We start from the raw sequence: 20,846 nt of genomic DNA, 5'->3' as shown, positions 1-20,846 counted from the left end.
ATTTTCCAGCTGTTTTTCTCTCTGTGTTGTACTCTGGGTAATTTCCTCAGATCTGTTTTCTAATTTACTACTAGTAGGTTGCTATCTTTTCTCTTTCAGTACTTTAAACCTAGTCCTATTACTTTCTTCTCTTCTTTTCAGAGTCTTATGTTTGTTTCACATATAATATCCATGGTTTTTAACGTTACTTAGCAGGAGGAATAGGGAAAATTATGTCTTCTTTGTCATTCTAGAGACAAAAATCCTTTCCTCTTTTATTTTTTTAATTCTCTGAAACAACTTGTAAAACATTTAGATTATTTGATTCTTTGTGTGTGTGTGTGTGTGTGTGTGTGGTACGCGGGCCTCTCACTGTTGTGGCCTCTCCCGTTGTGGAGCACAGGCTCCGGACGTGCAGGCTCAGCAGCCATGGCCCACGGGCCCAGCCGCTCCACAGCATGTGGGATCTTCGCAGACTGGGGCACGAACCCGTGTCCCCTGCATCAGCAGGCGGACTGTCAACCACTGTGCCACCAGGGAAGCCCGATTATTTGATTTTTGAAGTCTTGTTAACATTCACCTGTAAAACTGCCTGAATTTTCTGTCTTTGTTACAGGAAAATGGTAAAGGTGCCAGTGGGTTGACTGTAGTTTATACTGAATATTTAACTATTTTAGTGTTTATTTGTCCTATTCAGATTTCCTGGTTTTTGTTGTTGTTGTTAGTTTACATAATGATGATGTTGAATTTTCCTGTCTGTGAAAATGATTTACCTCAATGTTTATTAAAGTGAAGCTTTTTTTGAAAATTATTTTAGAATTTGTAAATGTATTTACCCCACTTTTGTCTGACTTATTCCTAGTTACTTTACATTTTTACTGCAAATTGTTTATCCTGGTGTAAATAATTCTGTAAACAATGTTTAAGTGATTGCCCATTTTACTATTTTGGAAAGTATTTTCATAACTTTTTATATAATTCTCTTATGCTTTTAAAAGCTCCCCTACATCTGTAGTTATATCCCCCTTTCATTCCTAATCTTGCTTATTTGTATTTTCTTGATCATTCTTGCTAGATGTTTGTATTTTTAGTCTTTTCAAAAACTAGTTTGTAATTTTGTTGGTCCTTCATATCTCTTTTCTTTTTCATTATTTTCTGCTTCTATACGTATTATTCCATTTCTTTTGCATTCTTTTAAAGACTAGTTTATTTTCCTAGTTTTTAAAATGGGATGCCAGTCTTTTCACTTATTTCTAATACATCCATTTAAGGTATAAATCTCTCATAAAAATCACTTCAGCTGCATACTGAAACTTTTGGTATGTAGTGTTTTCGTCCTTCATTGTATTTTGCAATTTTCATTATTTTATTTTATTTTTTAAAGATTTATTTATTATGTACTTATTTATTTTATTTATTTTTGGCTGCGTCAGGTCCTAGTTGCAGCATGCGGGATCTTTGTTGAGGCATGTGGGATCTTTTGTTGCCACATGTGGGCTCTTCGTTGTGGTTCATGGGCTTCTCTCCAGTTGTGGAGTGTGGGTTTTCTCTTCTCTAATTGTGGCATGAAGGCTCCAGGGCACGTGGGCTCTGTAGTTGTGGTGCAGGTTCCAGGGTGCATGAGCTCTGTAGTGTGTGGCATGCAGGCTCTAGTTGAGGCACGTGAGCTCAGTAATTGCGGTGTGTTGGCTTAGTTGCCCCATGGCATGTGGGATCTTAGTTCCCTGACCAGGGATCGAACCCACGTCCTCTGCATTGTAAGGTGGATTCTTTACCACTGGACCACCAGGGAAGTCCCTGTACTTTGCAGTTTTTAAAATGATTTCTTCTTTAATGTATACATTATTTAGAAGTTTATCTTTGTTATATTGTATCTTTTTTCTATCTTTATTATTGCTTTCTGAATTTGTTACTTTGTGGTCCCAAATTTGCATGGTAGTTTTGGGATCCTGCTGAGACTTTTCTGTGGTCTCTTATGTGGTCAGTTTTGGTTAATGTTACAAATATATTTAAAAAATTAGAATGTTGGGCACAGATATATATATATATATATATCACACCAAAACAATATATGTATTTACTATTTAGATTTTGCTTGTCATCGTGTTCAAATCTTTAAATATTCATACAAATAGTTTTTCTTTTTGATCTATCAGCACAGTTAAATTCTCACATTATGGTTATGAAGTTTTCAATTCTTTTCATTCTGTCAAATATCTATATGTATATATATACATGAGGACATTTTATTAGGTATATATAGATTTTAGACATATATTCTTGGTTCACTATTCCTTTTACTGAGTAAAATCTATTTTTAGCCTTTTTAAAATGTTTATTTGCTTTATTTTTGTCTGATTCTATATTGCTATTTAAGCTTTCTTCTGGTTGGTATTTTCCTGGTCTATTTATTTTCCATTATACTATTTTCAACCATTTTTAGTGTTTATGTTTAGTTGTACTTCCTATAAACAGGATCTAGCCAGACTGTAACAAAAAATATTTCTATCTCTGTTTCATTACGTGAGTGTACATTTATTACACTTTTTATATAGTTAGATTTACTTTTGCCATTTTATTTTGTTTTTATCCGAATGACCATACTTTTTATTTCCTTTTCTGTGACTCCTGCTTCAATCTTGTTGTATCTTATTTTTTCCCACCAATTCCACTTGTTTCCTTTTAACAGATACACTTAAATATTTTATGACTAGACAAGGACCTTAGAACACCTTAAATTGAGCTACCATTTCCCGTCTTCTATTTCACTGATGACTGGTATTTTAGTTTCACTTTATCATTTACTCCCCCATTAGATACTATTAATAATTATTAGAGTTAATTTTGTTTACAGTTAGCATAACATCCTTGACTATTTTCTTGCCCTATTCTCTTTTTTATTGTGATAAAATATGTAAAATAAATTTTACCATTTTCATAATTTTTAGTGTACAATTCAGTGACATTGTGTACATTCATAATGTGGTGTAATGTTTACCACTATTCATTTACAGAACGTTTTCATCATACCAGTTGAAACTTTGTACCCATTATACAGTAACTCCTCATTGCCTTCTTCCTTCAATGACTGGTAGCCTATATTCTATATTCTGTCTTTATGAATTTATCTATTCTAGATACCTCATATAAGTAGAATCATACAATATTTGTCCTTTGGTTTATTTCACTTAACATTGCATTTTCAAGATTTATCTATTTTGTAGCATGTATCAGTAGTTCATTGTGTGTTGTCAGGAATAATTATGTTACTAAAAATGCTTTTTTTTCCCTTACATCAGTCAGGTGCAAACTTGGAATAAAACCAGGGAGAGTTGTATGAAAGTTAAAGAGATTTATTATCCTCACAGGACCTGGAATAGGGAGTACTGCCCTTCATGAAGTGGCCATGTGGGAGTAGCTTCAAGTGAATGGGGTCAACCAAGCAGATGGGGAGCTGAGAGAGAGAAGGGAGGAGAGGAGAAGCGAAGAAAAACTAAGAGAAAAGTGGCAAGTGACTTTATTGGGTTTAAGGTACAGTACACAAACAAAAGGCATGATGGGATTTCATTGATGTGACTGAACATTGCTAAGTCAAAATCAGGGGAGGGCAAAAAGGGAAACGTGTGGTGGGGACCAGCTTTATAACACTGGGCCACCTTGTTGCATGGTCAGAGGGCTCACAGTAGGTTTGTGGGGGTGTTGAGGCAGCAGGAAAATATGAAGTTTTAAAAATTTATAATATGCATTCCTTTTTTTCCCAGTTTTATTGACATATAAGTGATATAACACAATATAAATTTAAGATGTACATCATAATGATTTGATATATGTATATATTACAAAGTGATTACCACAATAAGCTTTGTCAGCATCCATCACCTCACGTATTTAAAACTTTTTTTTCTTGTGATGAGACATTTTAGCATCTACTCTCTTAGCAACTTTTGAATACACAGTATGGTATTGTTAACCGTATTATGTTGTACATTACATCTTCAGAAGTTAATTATCTTGTAACTGAAAGTTTGTCCTTTTTGACCACCTTCACCCAAATGATAGTTTCTAAATAACTTTTCCAATTAAAAAAATGTTTAAGACCAATTTAAGTATTTTTCCATCTCAGTTAGAATTATTGGCCAATCCTGTATCTTTTTTTTTTAACATCTTTATTGGAGTATAATTGCTTTACAATGTTGTGTTAGTTTCTGCTGTATAACAAAGTGGATCAGATATATGTATACATATATCCCCATATCCCCTCCCTCTTGCATCTCCCTCCCACCCTCCCTATCCTACCCCTCTAGGTGGTCACAAAGTAAATATTTTCTCCCATTCAGTAGGTTGTATTTTCGTTTTGCCAAAGGTTTCCTTTTCTGTGCAAAAGCTTTTAAGTTTAATTAGGTCCCATTTGTTTATTATTTCTTTTGTTTCTTTTGCCTTAGGAGACGGATCCAAGAAAATATTGTTGTGATTTATGTCAAAGAGTGTTCTGCCTATGTTCTCTTCTAGGAGTTTTATGGTTTCCATTCTTACACTTAGGTCTTTAAACCATTTTCAATTTATTTTTGTATATGGTGTGAGGGAATGTTCTAATCTCATTGTTTTACATGTGGCTGGCCAGTTTTCCCAGCACCACTTTTTGAAGAGACTGTCTTTTCTCCATTGTATGTTCTTGCCTCCTTTGTTGTAGATTACTTGATCATATGTGTGTGGGTTTATTTCTGGGCTCTCTATTCTGTTCGATTGATCTATGTGTTTGTGTTTGTGCTAGCACCATGCTGTTTTGATTACTATAGCTTTTCAATATAGTCTGAACTCTTGGAGGTTTATATATCCAGCTTTGTTCTTTTTTTCTCAATATTGCTGTGTCACTTGGGGTCTTTTATGGTTCTCTATGAATTTTATGATTATTTGTTTTAGTTCTGTGAAAAATGTCATGAGTATTTTGATGAAGATTGCATTGAATCTGTAGATTGCTTTGGGTAATATGGCCATTTTAACGATATTCTTCCAATCCAAAGGTACAGAATATCTTTCCATTTCTTTGTATCATCTTCAATTTCCTTCATCAGTGTTTTATAGTTTTCAGAGAATTTGTCTTTCACCTCCTTGGTTAAGTTTATTCCTAGGTATTTTATTCTTTTTGATGAAATTTTAAGTGATATTTTCTTAACTCTCCCTTTCTGATACTGCATTATTAGTATATAAAAATAACAGTATTCTGTGTATTAATCTTGTATCCTGTAACCTTCCTGAATTTATTAGTTCTAATTTTTTGGAGTGGGCACTTTAGGGTTCTCTATATAAAGTATCATGTCCTCCTCAAATAGTGAGAATTGTAGCTCTTCCCTTCCAATTTGTATACCTTTTATTTCTTTTTCTTCTTTGATTGCTGTGGTTAGGACTTCCAGTTAAGAGAATTTTTCTTGATTTGGCCTTTGCTTGGTTGCAGTAAACATTTGTTTTCCAGAGCTCCTTCAAAGTTGGTTTAGACAGATTCTGGTTGTTTTTTGTTTGTTTGTTTTGATGTTTCTGTGGGGAACTAAGAGCTTGGAGCTTCCTAGGTTGCCATTTTACTGACCTCTACCCCCATGCCTTTTACTCCCTTCTTTTGTTATTCCTATTAGGGCCTCTTGTCCTTCTGTCTCTTTTATTTTCTTTTATATTTTCTCATTGTTTATTTCTCTATGCTGTTCTGGGTTGATATCCTCAGATCTGTTTTCCAATTCAGTACCAGTAGGTTGATTGGTATTTTATCTCAGCATGTTAAAATTAATACTTCATTTTATTAACATTGGTTATTGCTGATGAGAAAATGTATGTCTGTTTATTGTCCCTTCTGAGATGATTGGATTTATTTCTTACTTCATCTCTGAATATTGTAAATATAACTATTAAAATACCTTTTCGGTTGCACTGTAATTCTCATTCTCAAAGAAAGGAATCCACTCATTTATTTTGGCTCTCATGTTACTTTCCTAGTATTATTTGTAATTTCTGACTATTAAGTTCTCCTGGGTAGGAGTTGTTTCTTTGAGAATTCCTCATGTACCCTGGGTTGTGGAGGCATCCTTAGGGGGCAGTTTTTCTTTTACTTCCTCTTGGAGCTTGCTGCTGCTGGTTCAGGATCAGTTTTGAAGTTAATTTCTTTTAACCTATGTGTGCAGTACAATTTTGAACTTGAATCAACAAAAGCTTGTGGTTCTGGGTCACTGTTGATTTTAGCTCAGTGTGAGACTGAGACTGACTGTCTTCTATATTCCCTGCAGCATTCTAGGTCAGTGGGTTTCACGCAGGAACCTCATTCTAGCTCCCAACTCCAACAGAATGTTCCCCCTGCTTGTTGATAAAATCCCAACTCCTACATACAGTCACTTCATTTTATTCATGGTAATTACATTTTTAAAGTCATTAGAAACACTGAATTTGTGAATACTGAACCATTGCTCCTTGAGGGAATACAGAGGTTTCTTTAAGCTTCTTGTCACAACATATTCATCAACTGATCAATACATAACCTTGTTTTTTGTGTTTCTTTTTAAAGACATTGAACTCATGACCAATAGCACTATAATGCATGCCTACTCTAAGCTTATCTAATGTATGAAATTCCTCTGTAAGGCACAGGACAACCTTCTTATTTTTACAAACATGAGACAGCACTTAAGCAGTATGCTTAGGGGCAACATTAAACAGCTCAATCACCAACAAAAAGCACAAAAAATATGGAAATCATGACAATAAACAGACCACAAAAAGGACACTTGTTTACAGTATGAGAGTTGAAACAAGAAAGCAGTGTTGATTTTCATGACCTCTGCTGCGAAAATATATGTCAGTGAGTAGGCAAATTCGCAGATACAGAATCTGCAAATGATGAGAATCAACTGTATCTAGTTCTCATACCCTTCCGCTGGCTACTTGGTCTCAGCTACTGCTCTCTCCTCTGGTTTTGAATTTCCTCTTCTCCTCATTTCTGGTACTTGAGAGTTCCCCCCACGAAATATTTATTTATATACATATTTATTTATTTTTGGCTGCATTGGGTCTTAGTTGCAGCACACGGGATCTTTCATTGCTTTGTGTGGGCTTCTCTCTAGTTGTGGTGCATGGGCTCCCTAGTTGTGGTGCGCGGGCTCCAGAGCACATGGGCTCTGTAGTTGTGGCTTGCGGGCTTAGTTGCCCCGTGGCATGTGGGATCTCAGTTCCCTGACCAGGGATCGAATGCACGTCCCCTGCATTGGAAGGTGGATTCTTAACGACTGGACCACCAGGGAAGTCCAGAGAGTTTTGCTTCCTTTCTATGTCTGTTGGATATTTTAAAAGGCGCGCGCACACACACACACACACACACACACACACTTGTTGCATTTTACTTAACATTTCTATGTGTTTGGATTAGGAGGAGGGTTTATTGGTTGAATCAATCTGACTTATTGAGTGGGTGCTTTATTTAAAAGAGTCAAAGTCATACACTCAGGGCTGAGAGAGCTAGAAGAGACCTTAAAGATTTTCTTGTTGGAGAGTTCTTAAGTTGGACATCACAGCTTCTGGGAACTTGAGATTTTACAGATGTGTATATATATATACATTTTTCTGGGAAGAAAATCTGTATATTTTATCATACTCTCAACAAGTCTTTAAAATGCAAGAGCCACTGTTTGTCTAATTCTATTTTAATTTTTATAGGACATTTTCATTAGATGTTCATAGCAGTCTTATTAATAGGAACAATAGCCCAATTTTAAAATAAAAATAGTTGGCATTTATAAAGTGATCTCTAGTTTTTAAAGTATGACATCTTAATCTCCCCAATAACCCTCTGAGGTAGACGATATTATAATTTTACATATAAACTGAAGGCAATCATAGTAGCTGGTAAGTAGTAAGGATTCTTTTAAATCAAGGCCCAGAGGGGCGAAGTAACTTGCCCATACCCACAAAGCTGATAAGTTCCAGAGCCAAGACTTAAAACTGCAGTCTTAGTGATCTTTCCACTACCTCATTCTGCCTTGGAAAAACACACAGCCCTACCAGGTGTTAATATGAGGATTCATTTAAGCTAATAAATTGTTAAGTGCAAAGGGATGCATATATTAAGGGAACAACTTTTTTTTTAAAACTGAAAGCAGCAAAAACCATCAAGCCTGGCAATCCCTTGGGCATTCCACTGTTTAATATGCTTAAGAAGTAGAAATGCATCCATCAGATTTTGAGTCATAATGAAATTTGGCTACTTGAGTTTCATCCCAATTAAAATATGGGTGCAGTCTCTATTTCATTTCTTTCTGCTCTGATTTTTTTCCTTGTGCTAACTTTGGAATTTGTTCTTTTTTTCTAATTCCTTTAGGTGTAAGTTTAGGTTGTTTATCTGAGATTTTTCTTGTTTCCTGAGGTAAGCTTGTATTGCTATAAACTTCCCTCTAAGACCTGTTTTCTGCTACATCCCATAGATTTTGGATCGTTGTATTTTTTTGTTTTAATTTATAAATCTATTTTACCACTCCTTGGCTTTGATTGGAATTTTTAGTACATTCATGTTTAATTTAATATTAACAAGGTGGGATTTACATCTACCATTTTGCTATTTATTTTTGGTGTGCCTTGTATCTCTCTTATTCTTCTATTCTTCTACTATTGTCTTCTTTTGTGTAAAAAAGATTTTCTAGTAGACAATTTTAGTTTGCTATTTATTTTACTATATATTTTCAGCTGTTTACTTATTGGTTGTTCTGGGAAATACAATTGATATCTAACCTTAATAATGTAGGACAGATTAATACGAATTCTGTAATACATAAAAACTTTTCTCCAATATAGCTACGTTACCTCCCCTTTCTTTTGTGCTAGTATTTTCATACAAATTACACTTTATACATTATAATTTCATCAACATAGTTTTATAACTATTGCTATGCACAGTTTTCTCTTGACTCGTACATAAAGAGAAAAGACTAACAAAATACATTTACTCTATCTTCTATATTTACATGTATTTCTTTTGCTGGTGGCACTCACTTCCTCATGTGGATCAAGTTACTGTTTACTGTTCTTCGATTTTCACCTGGAAGACTCCCTTTAGTATTTATCGTAATGCACTTTTGCTAACAACAGATTCTTTCAGTTTCTGTTTATATGGGAATATCTTAATTTTTTCTTCATTTTTGAAGATTAATTTTGACAGATATAGAGTATTTTTTTTTTTTTTTTTTTTTTTTTTTGCATTACGCGGGCCTCTCACTGTTGTGGCCTCTCCGGTTGCGGAGCACAGGCTCCGGACGCGCAGGCCCAGCGGCCATGGCTCACGGGCCCAGCCGCTCCGTGGCACGTGGGATCCTCCCGGACAGGGGCACGAACCCGCGTCTGCGTCCCCTGCATCGGCAGGCGGACTCTCAACCACTGCGCCACCAGGGAAGCCCCAGATATAGAGTATTTTTGATACTTTTTATTCCCCCAGAACTTTGAATATGTCACTTCACTGTTTTTGGGCCTTTGTGCTTTCTGATGAAAAGTCAGCTGTTAATCTTATTGAGGCTCTCTCTTGTACATAATGAGTCAATTTTTCTTCTCTTTAAGCTTCTCTTTCTTTTTCTTTCAGTAGTTTGTGATGTTTCTAGGTGTGTGTGTGTTTCAGTTTGTCTTCCTTAAAGTGTGTTGAGCTTGATGGGAGTACAGATTAATGTTTTTCATCAAATGTGGCAAATGTTATTTCTTTCCCTTTCTTTCTCTCCTCTTCTGGGATTCCCACTATGTGTGTAGTGTCACTCTTGTTGGTGTCCCACAGGTCTCTGAGGTTCTGTTTATGTTTCTTCATTCTCTTTTCTTTCTGTTTCATAGACTGGATTATCTCAATTGACCTGTCTTCAAGTTCACTGACTCTTCTGCATGCTGAAATTTAATCTTAAGCCATTGTAGTAAAATTTTTATTTACTTATTATTGTACTTTTTATATCTTTGTTGGAGTATAATTGCTTTACAAAAATGTTGTGTTAGCTTCTGCTGTACAAAAAAGTGAATCAGCTATATGTATACATTTATTCCCATATGCCCTACCTCTTGCATCTCCCTCCCACCCTCCCTATCCCACCACTCGAGGTTGTCAGAAAGCACCGAGCTGATCTCCCTGTGCTAAGCAGCAGCTTCCCACTAGCCATCCACTTTACGTTTGGCAGTGTATATATTATCAGTGCTACTCTCTCACTTTGTCCCAGCTTCCCCTTCCCCTGCGTGTCCGGAAGTCCGTTCTCTACATCTGCATCTTTCTTCCTGCCCCACCACTAGGTTCATCAGTACCAGTTTTTTAGATTCCATATATGTGCGTTAGTATACAGTATTTGTTTTTTCTTTCTGACTTACTTCACTCTGTGTGACAGAGGCTAGGTCCATTCACCTCACTACAAATAACTCAATTACTTTGCTTTCTATGGCAGTGTAATATTCCATTGTATATATATATACCACATCTTCTTTATCCATTCATCTGTCGATGGACATTTAGGTTGCTTCCATGTACTGGCTATTGTAAATAGTGCTGCAATGAACATTGTGGTATGTGACTCTTTTTTAATTATGGTATTCTCAGGGTATATGCCCAGTAGTGGGATTGCTGGGTCGTATGGTAGTTCTATTTTTAGTTTTTTAAGGAACCTCCATAATGTTTTCCATGGTGGCTGTATCAGTTTACATTCCCGCCAACAGTTCAAGGGGGTTCCCTTTTCTGCATACCCTCTCCAGCATTTATTGTTTGTAGATTTTTTGATGATGGCCATTCTGACTGATGTGAGGTGATACCTCACTGTGGTTTTGATTTGCATTTCTTTAATGATTAGTGATGTTACGCATCTGTTCATGTGTTTTTTGGCAATCTGTATGTCTTCTTTGGAGAAATGTCTATTTAGGTCTTCCACCCATTTTTTGATTGGGTTGCTTATTTTTTTGATACTGAGCTGCATGAGCTGCTTGTATATTTTGGAGATTAATCCTTTGTCAGTTGCTTCATTTTCAAATATTTTCTCCCATTCTGAGGGTTGTCTTTTCATCTTGTTTATGGTTTTCTTTGCTGTGCAAAAATTTTAAGTTTCATTAGGTCCCATTTGTTTATTTTTGTTTTTACCTCCATTACTCTAGGAGGTTGGTCAAAAAGGGTCTTGCTGTGATTTATGTCATAGAGTGTTCTGCCTATGTTTTCCTCTAAGAGTTTTATAGTGTCTGGCCTTACATTTAAGTCTTTAATCCATTTTGAGTTTATTTTTGTGTATGGTGCTAGCAAGTGTTCTAATTTCATTCTTTTACATGAAGATGTCCAGTTTTCCCGGCAGCACTTATTGAAGAGGCTGTCTTTGCTCCATTGTATATTCTTGCCTCTTTGATCAAAACTAAGGTGACCATATGTGCGTGGGTTTCTCTCTGGGCTTTCTGTCCTGTTCCATGCATCTATCTTTCTCTTTTTGTGCCAGTACCATACTGTCTTAGTTACTGTAGCTTTGTAGTATAGTCTGAAGTCAGGGAGCCTGATTCTCCAGCTCCGTTTTCGTTTTCAAGATTGCTTTGGCTATTCAGGGTCTTTTGTGTTTCCATACAAATTGTGGATTTTTTTGCTTCTAGTTCTGTGAAAAAAGCCAGTGGTAGTTTGACAGGGATTGCATTGAATCTGTAGATTGCCTTGGGTTGTAGAGTCATTTTCACAATGTTGATTCTTCCAATCCAAGAACATGGTATATCTCTCCATCTATTTGTATCCTCTTTAATTTCTTTCATCAGTGTCTTATAATTTTCTGCATACAGGTCTTTTGTCTTCTTAGGTAGGTTTATTCCTAGATATTTTATTCTTTTTGTTGCAGTGGTAAATGGGAGTGTTTTCTCGATTTCACTTTCAGATATTTCATCATTAGTATATAGGAATGCCAGAGATTTCTGTGCATTATTTTTTTATCCTGCTACTTTACCAAATTCATTGATTAGCTCTAGTAGTTTTCTGGTGGCATCTTTAGGATTTTCTATATATAGTATCGTGTCATCTGCAAAGAGTGACAGTTTTACTTCTTTTCCAATTTGGATTCTTTTATTTCTTTTTCTTCTCTGATTGCTGTGGCTAAGACTTCCAAAACTGTGTTGAATAATATTGGTGAGAGTGTGCACCCTTGTCTTGTTCCTGATCTTAGAGGAAATGGTTTCAGTTTTTCAACATTGATAATAACCTTGGCTGTGGGTTTGTCATATATGGCCTTTATTATGTTGAGTTTGGTTCCCTCTATGCCCAGTTTCCTGAGAGTTTTTATCACAAATTGGTATTGAATTTTGTTGAAAGCTTTTTCTGCATCTATTGAGATTGTCATATGGTTTTTATCCTTTAGTTTGTTAATATGGTGTTTCACATTGATTGATTTGCATATATTGAAGAATCCTTGCATTCTGAGGGGAATCCCGTCTTGCTCATTTTATATGATCCTTTTAATGTGCTGTTGGATTCTGTTTGTTAGTATTTCGTTTGTGTGTTTATCAGCGATATTGGCCTGTAACTTTCTTTTTTCATGACATGTTTGTTTGGTTTTGGTATCGGCATGATGGTGGCTTCATAGAATGAGTTTGGGAGTGGTCCTCCCTCTCCTGTATTTTGGAAGAGTTTGAGAAGGATGGGTATTAACTCTTCTTTAAATTTTTAATAGAATTTGTCTGTGCAGTCATCTGGTCCTGCGCTTTTGTTTGTTGGAAGATTTTTAATCACAGTTTCCATTTCAGTGCTTGTGAGTGGTCTGTTTATATTTTCTCTTTCTTCCTGATTCAGTCTTAGAAGGTTTTGCTTTTCTAAGAATTTGTCCAGGTTGTCCATTTTATTGGCACATAGTTGCTTGTAGTAATCTCTCATGATCCTTTGTATTTCTGTGGTGTCAGTTGTTACTTCTCCTTTTTAATTTCTAATTCTTTTGATTTGAGTCTTCTCCCGTTTTTCCCTGATGAGTGCAGCTAATGGTTTATCAATTTTGTTTACCTTCTCAAAGAACCAGCTTTTAGTTTTATTGGTCTTTGCTATTGATTCCTTGTACTTTTTAACTACAGAAGTTTTAATTGACTCTTTTAAAAATATCTCCAGCCCTCTATTGTTATTGTTTATTTGGTGACACATCATTCTCATTCTCTTCTTTAGTTATTAGGCATGGTACAGTTTAATTCTTTGAACATATTTAAAATAGTTAATTCAAAAATTTTTTTGAAAGTCCCATGTCTGCGCTTCCTCCTTAATAGTTTCTATTGATAACCTTTTTTTTTTTTTTCTTGAGTATGGGGCAGTATTCTCTGTGTGTCTTGTAATTTCTTGTTGGAAAGGGTACATTGTGACAACTCTGAAAACTAGATCCTGTCTCCCTCCCAGGGTGTTTTATAAGTAAGTCTTATTGTTCTTTTTTTTTTTTTTTTGACCTCCTGGACTATATCTGTCTTAAAGTCTGTACTTTGTGTTGTGTGAAGCCACTGAAGTCTTTGATAGGTTAGCTTAGTATTCTGCTAATGATTGGAAAGTGATTTTGTTAAACAATTTTAACCAGTAAGTCTTCCAGCTTTTGCTGCAAGGCTTTGTGTGTGTTTTAAGGCATGCCTTCAACATTTGGGCAATAAATTTACAACGTTGCCTTACCATTCTCTCCCTGCTTGTACAGGGCCTCAAATTCAGGCAGAAGAGAGAGATTAAGGCCTTTTTAAGTCTTCTGTGGGCAGACACACAACCCAGAGTGTGCATACATTTCTTTGCATTTAAGTGTCTTTCTAGATTTCTTGGAATAGTTTTCACCTTTGCAAAGACCCCTATGGGTATGTCTTTCTCTAATTTGTCATTCTTTTTTTTTTTCTTAGCAGGTGTTTTGTTCAGCCAGTTTATAAGTCCAATTTGTACATCACTTCAGGTCACCACAGTCTTAAACAATTTCAGATGATTATTTTTATAAATGCTCCAATGGCAGCATAGTTTACACAGAATGAACTTTGCATTAAGAGAAGCAAAGACAAACTCTAAGAATGGAGCTTTCTCCTGTCAGACTGGACAAATAGTAATCATTCTCTGAGAGTGGGGCCTTGTGAACCTCCAACCCGCTTCTGCCCTCTCCAGTGGCTGCTAAAGTGTTGGTTTTCATAGATACTCTAGTTGTGAGGCTGTTGGTTTTTAGCATTCTTGCAGAGATTGCAGAGCTGGAGAGAAGGTGATTTGATTAGGATAACTTAATATATCACAAAATTCACTGTTTTTATAAAAAATTCACTCTTTTGTTTTGAATATACAGCCCTTAGATTGTTAAGCTTTAGTTAATTTAGATAGTACTTGTGATATATATATATATATATATATATATATATATATATATATGAATATGACAAAAAACTTGGATCCAGAATATATAAAGAAATTTTATAGCTCAATAATAAGAAAATAAACAACTCAATCATAAAACAAGCAAAAATTTGAACAGATCCTTTATAAGAAAAAATATTACAAATGTCCAATAAGTACATGAGAAGATACTCAGCAGCATTAGTCATCAGGAAATACCACTACACACCCATTAGAATGGCTAAAATTAAAATTAGGAAGTAAATAACCAGAGGCTGGAAAGTATGTGGATCAACTGAAATTCTCATACATTGTTGATAAGAATACAAAATGGTACAATGGCTTTGGAAGACAGTTTAACCTTTTCTTATATAGTTTAATATACATTTACCAACTAACCATAAAACACATTCATTGAGCTCCTAGGGTGCACTCCTTGGGAGAAGTGAAAACATATGTCTCAGAAATAATTTTACATGAGTGTTTATAGCAGTTTTTATTCATTATAGTGAAAAGCTAGAAACATCGCAAAAGTCCCTGAATAGGTGAATGAATGAATTATTGTATATTTACACAATAGGATACTGCTTAGCAACAAAAAGGATGAATTACTGATTCATGAATTACCAAGACATCCTTCAGACTTAAATAAGTTGGAAATAAAAGAGGATATTCCGTATGATTCTGTAGAAAGCTATAGTGATAAAAAACCATATTGGGATCTATATAATATGAATTAGTTAACTAATCAATCCCGTTTATATTCTGCCTCATTCCCCGGAAGCTTCAATTGCCTAAAAGGCACTATCCAACTACATTCTAAAATGAGTTAGGAAAAGATGAGGGAAAAACATCATAGAAGGCACACGAATAAATAAGAAGGTGATTGAGGGAGAACTGACAAAACAGCTTGAAAAATTATGAGATAGTGGCTTTGTGGGCAGAGGTGGGGCAGTATCAGGGAGGATATAAGGATGAATTTACATGGTTTGGAGTGGTGCAGTGAATTTTAGGACGATAAGGAAATAAATGTCCCATCCATGGTAAGCATTTCTAGGTTATCTGTTGATTCTTTGTAGTCAAGAAGTCACCCAACACATTTATCTAAAATATATGTCTTTCCTGGCATTTCCCTCAGTACAGAGGCCAAATAAATGAGACCTTCTTTCCATGAAGAGCTGTTAATTTGTGTTTGTATTTTCGTGCATGTAATTTGCTTCATGGTCTCATTTTTGGGGTTTGTTTATAAGGTGAGGATAGTAATACCTACCTTTAGATACTTTGGAAGAGTAAATGAAAAGTGTGCAAAGTCCTTCATAAACATTTTCAAGCTCTGTGCAGGTGTAAGGTAGTGTTTTGAAGTCCGAGAAATCTGGAGAAGAGTGTTGGTGCAAATAATGAGAAAGGGAATGAATATAACTCCTTTCTCACTCCATGCCTTTACTTACAAAATACTGTAAATGTTGAAAATCATAATATTTGTGGTTTCTAAAATGTTCATATAATTCTAACTGAGGAGTGATTTATAACTGTACCTTGCTCAGCTCAATTTACGAAATCCTGGTATTTGTGAAAGGACAGTATAATGAATATTATATTTAATTTCCCTGAGTAAAATGGAGCACATGGGAAACTCTGGCCTTGCTTTTGTTTTTTTGCTGCTGGCCAAAGAGGCCAGAGAAAAGTTTACCAGATATGGAACCAGTTCTGTGTTCTCTTTGCTGATGAAATGTGGAAGGCAGGGTGTGCATGCTCCTCTCACATTTATGTGGCCCGATTTGAAGTGGAAAATGTGATTCTAAAATGTGGAAATTTTAAAAGGAATGATAACCTGGTCTGCAGTCTCCAATCTCTGTAAAGTATTATTATTATTGTTATTGTTGTTATTATTATTGCCAATTATGTGTTCAGAGGGTCAAGGATCTAAATAGTAAAAATAAGTACTTCTGAAAATGGGACATAGACAAGAAGGTAATAAAATTCTTGGCGTGTTTATCTGCTCCAGACAAATGCCTAAGCATGTTTTATTGTGTTTAACCATGATAGCCTAACCATGATAACTTTTCATTGAAAGTACTGTTGTTTGCATTGTATCCCTTTCTGTTAGGGTGAGAGCAGAAACTTTCAGTAGCTTGTATATCTGATAGATATGAAGGTGGAGGATGATGAAACTAAGGAGTGAAAGAAGAAATAGGAAAAGGGGACCAAAAATTACCAAGAAGCTTGATCTTTCCTAGAATATGGTCTTAATGTGTTACTTTAGTTGGTGAGAGCAGTGCTCCTCAACCTCTAAAGAGCATATGAATCCCCTAGGGATTGTATAAAAATGCAGTTGCTTATTTTGTAGGTCTGGGGTGTGACCTGGGCATGTGTATTTCTATCAAGCTCCCAGGTGATGATGATACTGCTGGCCTGAGAACAACTCTTGGCATAGCAAGATTGGAGGTTTGGCTGGATATACTGGTGAAAGTCATATTTTAAAAATTTCAATAAGGATAATTTGTCACAAGGGTAGCTATTTGTGATTTAATTTTACATCATCATTAAACTTCTTTGTAATAAAATTCAAAATCATTGACCAAACATAAAAACATCTGTCTGGCCATACCACCCTCAATTTTTCATCAATTATCTCCTTATTTTAGGTCCCTTAGTGAATGCTCTGTGAGCAAGTTAAATTTTTCACTCTGCCAGGTAGTATCTTAACCCAGGCTGCCATCTGGTTAATGTGTAAAGTGTCCAGCTGTTACTACCTATGTTGTCATGGGAAATGCCCAGAGACGCAGACAGACCACCGGGCTTCTAGTTCCAGCTCTTCCAGATAGCTCTGGAACCTGGAGCTATTTTTTTTTTATTTGTACAATGATTGTGGATATTTGTTTGGTAGAGGTAAGAAAGCATCTAGTCCAGTGTCCATAATAGGCACTCAATAAAGCTTAAGGAGACTCTCTTAGGAGTACAACTAAGTAGCTTTAGGTCTTACAGGCTTTGGGTAGAACAGGTCATATAGGACAGGGATTGAAGATAAAACATGTACCATGACTTAAACGAAGGACTTCACTAAGCCGCCCTACTTCATCTTTAATGTGTGGTTTTTGTTGCTCAAATTTTCTACTGAAGGTCTGGTTTTTGGTTTAATGGCTTGCAATGCAATTTGCTACCTGCTAGGAGCACTTCCCTTTGTTTTTCTCCTGTCTGCTCTAACAGAGATGAGGAAATCAGACAAAAGCCAGCAGTATTGACCATTTCTCCTGTTTCCCTTCCTTTACAGATTACTCCTCTGCTGTTCAGAAATTTTCACAAACGTTGCAGTCCTTTCAGTTTGATTTCATTGGAGACACTCTGACTGATGACGAGATTAACATTGGTAAGTCTTCAGCTACATAGGGCCATGTGCCTCTCATATCAGGTCTGAGAAAAAGCAGCCTCCTTGTTCTGTGGGTACAGAAAACTTGGGCATCTTTATTCCCTGCTGTCCCCTGTTGTGCCAAGCTCCTGGGAGACTGCTTAAGAAACATAAAGAAACATTCCCTCATAGTCCCATTTCCTCCTCACACAAAAGCAATCAAAAGATATCCCTTAAACCTCCATTGAGGTCTTTGACTCAGTCTGCAGGGGAATTTTTCTTTAAAGAAGCTAACACACGAGAATAGATGTTTTTGTGAAGGATAAAGAGTGATTTTTGTTTGTTTGTTTTTTTCACAAAATAATTTAGAGTAAGGTTCTTCTAAGGAACAAAATCCCTGAGAAAGTTTAAAATTAGCATTTATATATGTACAGCTTTTAAGGCAACAGGAGATTTGGCATCTCTCTTGGGAGCTGAACTTAATAACTCGCTCTGTGAGCTGCATGATGTTGGACAAGATATTTCCTCTCTCTGAGCCTCAGTCTTGTCCTCTGTAAAATGTGGTTAATATTTATCTCTCAAGGATGTTACAATTAGGAGATTGAACAGTGGAAGTAAGAACTTTGTGTTTGTCATGAAGTTAATTATGGCCCTTGGGCCAATCTTCTCTGCCACATTTTTTTTGTAAATAAAGTTTTGTTGGAACACAGGCTTAACTGGAATACAGTTAAATATTGTCTGTGGGTGATTTTGTAGTACAACGGCAGCATTGAGTAATAGTGGCAGAGACTGCGTGACTTTCAAAGCCTCAAATATTTGCCCTCTGGCCATTGAAAAAAAAGTTTGGTAACCACTGAGTTAATTGTCGTGGTCCGAACGCGGGTTAGAAAAGGATTTCCAGACACAAGGCAGAATGTAAAGAAGGTAGAATTTATTAGAGGGAAAGGTCGCTCCCAGAACCGCAGGCCGACTTCCTAGTAGTCTGGGAGAGTCGAGCCGGAACATGTGCTATTGATCAGTTTTTATAGCCAGAAAACAAAGGAATAGTCCGAGGTGAAAATTTAGTTTACTTATTGGTCGAGGCACATATACCTTCCTTCTATAGGGTGGGAGTGGGGCAGGGCATATGCCTTTCCTTATTTGGGACAGGTCCAGTTGCCCAGGTGGGCGTCACCCAGGTGGGCTCAGGAATTTTGTAACCATCGTGACATGGTGGGGAGGGAGACTAAGAGTCGAGTAGGGGTTGTAATGCTGAAACTTTTTCAGGCAGGGTTGTCCTTTGTCCTTGAAGCACCATTGTCCTTGGAGTACCACATTCAAGAGTTAGTGTAAAGCATTTGCTAGGTGAGAGCACAGAAATAGTGTGAATGATCTAATGTCACCAAAACAATTATATTTATGAGCCCAAGAACTAAAATATAAAATGTATTATTATTATATTAAATGCTCTTTGCAGTAAATATGAATAATATATAAAAGTATAAAGTTACCTTTAATCATAAGATATTTCAGCACAGAAGCAATGTATTGGATGTATTGGCATATTGTCTTTTAACTCTCTTTTGTACATGTATCTGTTTTGTGTATGTGTAATTTAGTTCATACTAAATACATAATTTTATCTAATTTTAACCTGACATTTCATCAAGTATTTTCTCATGTCATTTAAAAATTTTCATAAGCTTCATTGGATGGGGCAAGAACATTGTTTTGTTCATTACTATTTCCCTAGCATGTAGAGGAGTACCTAGCATATAGTAGATGCTCAATACATGTTTGTTGAATGAATGAGTAATGGATGCATTTGAGTTTCATTATTATAGGAGCTATACTTTATATACTCTTCAACTGTTGTTAGAAATTTAGCTTATTTCCAATTTTTCATGATCATAAATAATACTGCAATAAGTATTTTTATGAGGTTGATGACTAATGTTTTGGATAAATGTGGCAGTGTAACTAGTGAGGCAGACATTTGCATTTGGATTATTTCTTTATTCACTCCACTTCATTCTACTTCTGCAAATCTATCTTGGTCTAAGGGCATGGCTTATTTAAAAGTTAATATTGTGAGAGTCAGATAGTCCAAGTTTGAACTCTAGCTTTGCAACTTATTAGCTGTGTAACCTTGGCAAGTGACTTCACCTCTCTGAGTGTTACATTTCTCATCTGTAATATGGGGATGAGGTGATCAATGCCACATGTGCACAGTGCTTAAATAAATGTTAGTTATTTAATCATTATTATTAATATAAGGTTTGGTTACTTTGTACCTTGCAATGGACTGAATGTTTTTGTGTCTTCCACAAATTCATATGTTGAAATTCTAACCTCCAATGTGACAGTATTAGGAGGTGGGGCCTTTGGGAGGTAATTAGGTCATGAAGGTGGAGCCCTCATGGATGGGATTAGTACCCTTATAAAATAGACTCCAGAAAGCTCTCTCACCCTCTTTCCATCCTGTGAGGACACAGTGAGAAGTTGGCAGTCTGCAACCTGGGAGAGAGCTCTCAGGAGAACCTGACCTTGATCTCAGACTTCTAGCCTCCAGAACTGTGCAAAATAAATTTCTGTTGTTTATAAGCCACACAGTCTATGGTATTTTGCTATAGCGTCCTGAACTCAGTTAAACACGAATTGGTACTGAGAAGTCTGGGGTGCTGCTATAACAGATACCTAAAAATGTGGAAGTGGCTTTGAAACTGGGTAATGGGCAGAAGCTGAAAGAATTTTGAGGTGCATGACAGAGAAAGCCTAGATTGCTGTGAATGGAATTTTAAAGGTGATTCTGGCGAGAGCTCTGAAAGAAGAAAGAGTGGTAGAGAAAGCTTCAGTCTTCTTGGACAATACCTAAGTAATCATGGACAGAATATTGGTAGAAATATAGATGGTAGAGTCCATTTTGAGGAGGTCTCAGATAGAGAGGAGGAACATGTTATGGGACAATGGAGAAAGGTGATCCTTGTTATAGAGAGGCAAATAATTAGGCTGCACTGTTTGTGTTCTAGTGTTTTTTGGAAGGTGAAACTTGCAAGCAATGAAATTGGATATTTGGCTAACGTGGTTTCTAAGCAAGTGTTAAAGGAGTGGCTTGGTTTACCCTGACTGCTTATACTAAAATGTCAGAGGAGAGAAATGAAGAGAAGGTGAAAGTTTTAAGCAAAAAGGAACCAGAACTTAAAGATTTATCCATATTACAAAAAA

General features: G+C 36.0%; 1 protein-coding gene across 4 annotated transcripts in view; it reads left to right on the top strand.

Moving 5' to 3' along the window:
* Window positions 1–20,846, top strand: part of OPHN1 (oligophrenin 1) — a 627,727-nt gene that overhangs the window by 199,815 nt on the left and 407,066 nt on the right. For all 4 annotated transcript variants that reach the window (XM_082609561.1, XM_082609562.1, XM_082609559.1 and 1 more), the window contains exon 3: window positions 17,568–17,663. In XM_082609561.1, the coding sequence (XP_082465687.1) occupies window positions 17,568–17,663 (96 nt within the window). The remainder of the gene's footprint in view (window positions 1–17,567; window positions 17,664–20,846) is intronic.

The sequence above is a fragment of the Mesoplodon mirus genome (assembly GCF_964341445.2).
Source record: "Mesoplodon mirus genome assembly, chromosome: X".
Lineage (NCBI taxonomy): Eukaryota > Metazoa > Chordata > Mammalia > Artiodactyla > Ziphiidae > Mesoplodon > Mesoplodon mirus.
Note: the sequence above shows the minus strand (reverse complement) of the source record. Positions and strands in the feature narration are given on the sequence as shown.